The sequence below is a fragment of the Ictidomys tridecemlineatus genome, chromosome 10 (assembly GCF_052094955.1).
Source record: "Ictidomys tridecemlineatus isolate mIctTri1 chromosome 10, mIctTri1.hap1, whole genome shotgun sequence".
In the NCBI taxonomy this organism is placed as follows: Eukaryota; Metazoa; Chordata; class Mammalia; order Rodentia; family Sciuridae; genus Ictidomys; species Ictidomys tridecemlineatus.
This window is the reverse complement of record NC_135486.1, coordinates 9,184,822-9,192,083: the sequence shown is the minus strand read 5'-3', so window position 1 is coordinate 9,192,083 and position 7,262 is coordinate 9,184,822. Positions and strand designations below refer to the sequence as shown.

Sequence of the window (7,262 nt, the reverse complement as noted above, 5' to 3'; positions counted from 1 at the left end):
GGCGAATCTATGGAAGGATGAGGTCTTCCCTTTTTTATAGCTAAGGTCTGCTTTCAGCTTTCCCACACTCGGTCTTTTGTTTCCCTTTATCTTACAGTGATAGAATGCAGGTGGGAAGGCCAAAAGGTGGGAGATAGGAGGCCTGAAGGAGTAATCTGGGCAGGAAGGGCCTGGGGCAGCTTTTGATTAGCATTTCCCTGTTTGCTGGGAGCTACTTCTTTAACAGTTCCTTAGGATGGGTTCCCAGGCCTTGGGGACACTAACATTTCAATTTCCCCAAGTGCTACTCTGGTTTCCTAGACTCCATTCTCCATAATAGCCTCCATTTTGTTTATCTTACTCTTTATTAGACCGGATTTACCTAACTACACTAACTACCTATCTTTAAATCTGGCTTCAGTGCTAGGGTTACAAAAAGAAAGGGTTTCTTCATAGTGGGTAGTTATCAGAAGTCTTCTTTTCTTTAGTGTAGTACAGACTTTAGACCTCCTCTCTGTGATTATCTAGATAAATTACATTTTTTATATGGAGCCTAATCTTATACCGTAAGATAATACAGATCAAGCATCACTAATCCAAAAATCTAAACTCTGAAGCATTTTGAACACCAATAAGTGGTCTATAAAATTACCTTCAGACTGTGTGTGTCTATAAGGTTTATATCTAATGTAAATGAATTTCATGTTTAGACTGGTCCCATTTACAAGATATCTTATGTTTAGGCAGATATTCCAAAATCCAAGTCACTTCTGATCTCAATTCTTTCAGATAAGGGATATTCAACCTTTACCAAGTTTTCCTTCCACCAGAAATCATTTTTGAATTATGTTATTTATAATCCCTGTATTGGGCAGAAATGGGTACCCTGCCACCATCAAATGAGTCCTCATCTTTATCAGGTTTTGCTACCCTCCTCCTTTGTATTAAAAAGTGACTAGAACATAAATGGCAGAAAGAGATGAAGCTTTTGATTGTCATGTTGTCATGATATTTTGTGTTCACATAACAGAGAGAACAATGCATGATAGCATATAGTGGTGGCAGCTCCTGGCAGTAGCTTTCTTGGAAACTGGAATCTTCTTAAATAGCAACAAGACTGATTAGTGCTATTTTTGACCTCATTTCTGGATGATTTTTAAGGGAGAATCATTTTTCTGAGTCTGTAGTGGCAGTTTCAAAGCACAGCTTTAAGTTTTTGTTAGAAAGAAATTTCATACAGTTTCTCTTTTTGCAGGCTTCTGAGTCAAGCATAGAAATTCTGCTTTCTCACTAGCTCAGAGTGAGTTAAATTTCCTAAGGAGACCCCAAACTTTCTCCAACCACTTTCTAAATTGAGATCACCAAAAGATCATTGGTCCCCTCACCTGAAACCTCCAATATGGAAGTACTGATTCTATTAAATCCCTGAGACAGTCTGTAATTCCCCAAAGAGGACATGTAAACTAACTCCAATTGTGATTCCTAAAAGTATTCTAATTTCACCCAAAATTCTGGGATAATAGAAAAACTTGTCTTTCCTTATATGCCTATAGTAACAAGATGAGCAATTTTCAAAAGTAGCTTTACTAAAAATAAGAAAAAAGTAAGGTGGTTTAAAATTCCTATACCATATTAAGGAAATAAAATTGTTAACTAGGCTGAAGTAACTTTTCCAGCATTTGGACCAAAAGCTTTTTTCTCTGTATCACTTGGTCCTGAAGCCTGAAGGATATTCAGGTTGATCCCATGCTTCATTGAAGTTGAACCACTATTTCTCATAGTTACCATCATATTTGGTCTTTCTGTCAACCACATGACCCCTCTGGCAGTCTTGAATCAGTTCACCCCTCAGCTCTCTATCCTGGAGAGCAAAAGACCCTTCCAAATTCCAGAGCCCTATTAGATGCCCCATTTCTAACAGAAGGATGACACAACTCTTCCTGCTTTCTGAGATTCTTCCTTGATGAATCATTCTAGACTATTCCTTTTCCTGCCTTTCCTACTTTCCAGAGAAATGTTTTCCCCCTAAGGTATAGAATATGAAAATATACTTCAGGACATAAATTCTCATTCAGTTAATCACCAAGGCTATTAATAATGTGTATTGATGATAGAATATTTTTTAAAAGATAGTCTTTTTTCTCAAGACAAGCATTCCCATTTTCTTGTTTTCTTAATTATAAATGTTTTTTCATAGAGACTTGTGCCAAAGTTATTGGCAGCATTTACATCAGTTACTGGTATTGAATGGTGAAAACGAATGAAAGAGGAATGTTTTGGGAAAGCAGTTGCTCATTTTGTTTTTCTAAAGTCATTTGTATTTTATCTCATTTTTTGTTTTTCTTGGCTTCTTTCCATTGGCTGTCCTTTTCCCTTTTATTTTTCTTTATATTCAAAACTTTTCTTAATCCTGGCTTTTTAAAATTAAAACTTAATTCTCAAAATATGTGGTTTTATGTTTAAAACTCCATAGTTAAAAGCATATTAAAAATTGGCTCTCCACTCTAGATTCTATTGGTAGCTTAGGGTGAAGTGAAGAAAGAAGGATGAAGAAGAAATCATTCTCTTGACTGTACTTTAAAAGTTTTTGTTCTTTTCCAGGAGTCCAATGTGCTGATTGCTGCTAACAGTCAGGGTACAATTAAGGTAAGGTATTTTTTAGATCTCGATTTTTAAACTCAGATCCATTTTTAGACTATAAAAAGATCATGGAAATATACAGTTGTAGTGAACCTTGTAGGTCATTTCAGATTATGGGTCTCTGTCTCCTTGTAAATGGCTTGATTGTAGGGGAAAGAAAGAGCTTGCAGCTGTGGAGGTGGTAGTACTTGTTGAGGTTTATGAATGCTGTATGGATTGATAGATGGTCAGATGAAAAAGACTGAAGCATTCACAGTGGGCCAAGCGCTGTTGAGCTTCTCTTCTCTTACACTGTAGCTAACCAAAGGACATTCCCTGCCCAGGTCCAAATACAGCAGGAGGTGCATATACATCCACTAGATTTAAATTTATCTTACTCTCATTTTACTTTTCTTCATGTTTCTCTTCCTTTTCTTTCCTGACAAACAGGTTTTTCTTCACTTGTCAAGGTGGGAGTTGAGAGTGTGGGAAAAAAATTTAGCGTTCAGTTGAAAATTGGTTGATCATGTGATGCCGTTACTATAATCTGAAAATTTGAGCGCCCCTTGGTAGTCTCAGTCATAAACTCATGATACAGTTTTCCACAGATTTTCCTTTGTAGTTAGGAGCTCAAAAAAATAAAAATGTTATCCACTTATACTATTGGATAGGTTAGCCCTTGGGCATAATACCTTAGATAAGCAAATTATGAGCTAAGCAAAACAAACTTTCTAAACAAAACACCATTTGGGTGGCTTTTAGTACATGGATTTGATTAGCACATATTCCTCTCTTTCCACATATTTTTTCATGAAATATCAGGAAGCATTTTTTTTTATATAACGTATCTACTTTACCTGCCAATGGGTATTGAATTTGCCATGAATTCCTTCAGCTCATCCTAAGTAGAGAATAACCCAGCCATCAAGGGAGAAAATTCAGTCCTAACAAGTACGATAGTGAGGAAATGGGCAAACTCAAAGCAGAACTGCATTGAACTGGTCAAACTAATTCACACGGTGACTACTTTTTAGACAGCTAGTTTCTCTAAAGCCTCTTCTAAAGAAAAACCATGGACAGCTTAAATGAAAACTAGGTTTTTGAAATGATTAACATTTGTTATATTTTGAAGCCTCAAGCAAGATAGAAGGTCTTAGAATCTCTGATTTAATTATCTCTTTTTTACTCTTTGGGTCTCTCTTTATCTTAGCCTCATGGAATGGCATGAGTTAACAAAAAGAAACCTTACTCTTCAACAAGTTTGGCCTTTGGATCAATTGAAATTACTAAGATCTCTGCAGGAATTCAAAGCTACATTCATACTCATAGAGCCTCATTGATAAATCTAAGCTTTTTAAAAACAGTTTAGACCTCTTATGTTAAGTAGCTTACTTGTCCAATATAAAGACATCATTCCAACAGTCAAGTTAAACCTTAGCAGAGTAGCAAAGGTTGCTTCTTTACATCTTTGCCCCCCAAAATTTTAGTCTCCTTGTAACTTAATTCTTTTTGACAGTGTCTCATAATTATCCTTGTGTTCATGGTCTTTTCTTAGCTATTTGCTCCCACTTTTTCTTATCTTTAGTTGTAGCAATATCACAACTTATTTTTATGAGAGGGTATTGCTTTAACACTAAAAACTAACAAAATACCTTGACACCAAATGATTAACCAGAAAATGAAAAAACTAGTAGAAAAAGGCAAAGTTTTATGTGCTATATACCTTGATCACTGGTGTTTGGTCAGTGGTTTGATCAAACTAGTGCTTATCAATAGAAGTAATAGATTATATCCTAAATAGTAATGTTTCAAGTTTTCTTTAAAATGTGGAAGAATACCAATAGACATTCCATAAATGTATATCCATGCCACGTATCAGCCAGTTCATTTATACATGTTTTATCTTGAAGGCTCCCTAATTAAAATGGAGATAATTAATCTGAAAGAGTTCGTATAGTGGTTGATTTGAACGTAAGAAAGGGCTTATGTTCAATCCCTTCAAATTCGTTAGCATTATAACCAGGTGGTAAACATTTTTTATTTAGTTTGCACTGGTAAATACAATAAAGAGTCACTTTTATGTTGTAAAGCTATTATATAACACTAATCCTTTTTTTCCCCATTAGGTGCTAGAGTTGGTATGAAGGGTTTACTGAAGTCGAGGGTGTGTTTGATCCTGCCTAATACATCTGCAGCTGACAATGAGAGAAGAAACGAATGTCACATGAAGTCTAGCCCCAAAATCATCATGGGATTTGTATTCTTTTGAGTACTTTATTTCCTTTTTTTCCTTCTTTATGACCTTGGGACATTGGGAATGCCCAGCGAACTCTCCGCCATCAATGTAACTCCATGGACTTTGCTGCTGTTGGTGGTGTGGTTATCTAATTTTTGTGATAGGGAAACAAATTCTTTTGAATAAAAATAAATAACAAAAAATAATAAAAGTTTATTGAGCCACAGCTGAGCTGGGAAAAGTTTTGTCAAATGTAATGAGAGATACTTTTTTCAAGAAGTTGCACACATGAATTACAGAGGAATGTTTTAGTGGATAATTTTAAGATCCATATTTCCCAGCCATTTTGAAATTATGTATATCAACTTAAACAAAACAAAGTATATGGGTATCTTCCAGAGAACTTAATGTTTACAATAATAGAAAAGATTACAATAACTAGTTCTCTTTGCCTTTTAAATGTCACATATACATACCCTAAATGTCAAACAAGTCAATTTATTTTATAAAAATTATAGATAACCCATCCAGGGTTAGACAGTGATTTGGATAAGGGTGAGCAGACTTTCTGGGAAGGCATGATGGTAAATATTTTAGGCTTTGCAGGGCCATGTGGCTGTGTCAGAGCTATTCAGCTCTTACAGGAGAGCAGCCACACATGTATGTGAATAAACAGGCTGGCTGGGAAATAGGAGGGGCAGACTTTGCCTGAAAATCATATCTTGCCAAATCCTGACTTAGAGGAAAACATTTCAAGCCATATCATCTCTTAGATTGTCTAATTTTATAAATTGTCTTCAGACTACAAAAGGAAAGAGGTTAGTAAAAAGCAGGTCAAGCAGAAGTAACATAACAGCTCCTTTAAAAGTCTGAACACTTTTAAGCAAAAGATAAAAGCAAAATTATGCTCCATGTTTTATAAAAGTAAACACTTAGAAAAGGTTGGTTGAATAAAGATATTCTTGACAAAGGTAATCAGAATATCCTCAACTTAAAATTATGAAACCTATGACAAGATCATATTTTATTGTCTAAACCTCTTGAAGCCAAGTGTTTTGGAACTTAGAAACTTGAATATTAGAAAATGTATAGAATACATATACTATATAAATAATCCCCAACAAAGTCTGGAGCAATATTCCACAAACTCATCAACACTTCTGCAGCAAAGCAAATAAATGTTCACACTATATAGGATTAATTAACAAAAGCTAAAAACAGTCTTGCATTAGTTCAAGTCAGGTTTTACCACCAAGCAAGTTTGCCTCAATGTAGGTGAATAATTTTAATTTCCAGATCTTCAAGAGAATTACATCCTACTTCTGGGAGTTAAGACTTTTTGGACTCCATTCTTAGAGAAAAGCTATACCTGTCACCAACCAGAACCTGATACTCCAGATATGTTTTCAGAGAGTAATGTGCTTTTGTGAAGATGCAGAAAGAATAGTCAAATGCAGATCCTTCACTTAACGAACCTCACTTTGGGGATGTGTGTACTTAAAAATCATTAAGTAAGAAGCAGAGAGTTAATGCCTCTTTGCATGCACTTAAATAGCAGATTATTATGTTGTTTTATTTGGCCTTACTTTTTAAAATATTTTTAGTTATACATGGACACAATATCTTTATTTTTTTATAGGATTCTGAGGATCAAACCCAGTGCCTCACATGTGTGAGGCAAGCGCTCTGCCACTGAGCCACAACCCCAGCCCTTGGCCTCACTTTTTTATGTCTTATTTCAAGCTTATTTCTATATTATAGAGTCATGTTAATTTCCATATGTTTGAAAGGATATCATAAGGTACATTTAGTTATCAAAGGAACTCTTTTTTTTTTTTAGTCATTCTATGTTCTGATATATATTCATTTATATGAGAACGGAACTTAACATAATCTATAAGTAATGATTAGAAATGATGCACATTTTTAAGACCAAAAGTACTTATTCAAGATTAGCATAGGTTGTTGATAGGTTTCAGTTTAATCTTCATTTCAGTACATATTTGTAGGTCTTTCTCAGAGCTTGCTGTTGTTCCCAAGCACACACTTGTGTATGGGAAATGTTAAAGGTTGAAGTACACTATGAAGTTCTTGTAATACGACTGAGCTACTGAGCATCAAAAGATGGAGGGAACTGAATTTTTTTGATGCATTCAGAAAGATGAGCCTGACTGGATTATTAGCAGGCAACGAGGAGAGAAGTACACAGTGAGTTTGAAAAGGTAGAGGAGCTGATAGGTAAGAGCTTCTAGGACATGGGTGAGAGTTTAAATTTTGTTAAAGCAGGTGAAGGGAAGGGTTAATGAGAATGGCATGTTCTGATGGCTGGTGAATGGATGGATGAGACAAGAGCGCAGTTACATGATTAGTCAAGATTTGGTCCATGGGGCTTAGACCAAAGGTAGTAGCATTGTTCCACTCCAAAGCC

At 35.3% G+C, this 7,262-nt stretch overlaps 1 protein-coding gene across 7 annotated transcripts in view; it reads left to right on the top strand.

The window, feature by feature from the left end:
- The window catches only part of Cop1 (COP1 E3 ubiquitin ligase), a 173,350-nt gene extending 168,290 nt beyond the window's left edge, over window positions 1-5,060 (top strand). For all 7 annotated transcript variants that reach the window (XM_078022366.1, XM_078022365.1, XM_078022363.1 and 4 more), the window contains 2 exons: window positions 2,581-2,625; window positions 4,725-5,060. In XM_078022366.1, the coding sequence (XP_077878492.1) occupies window positions 2,581-2,625; window positions 4,725-4,742 (63 nt within the window). In that variant the 3' untranslated portion in view covers window positions 4,743-5,060. The remainder of the gene's footprint in view (window positions 1-2,580; window positions 2,626-4,724) is intronic.
- Window positions 5,061-7,262: the final 2,202 nt, after the last annotated feature.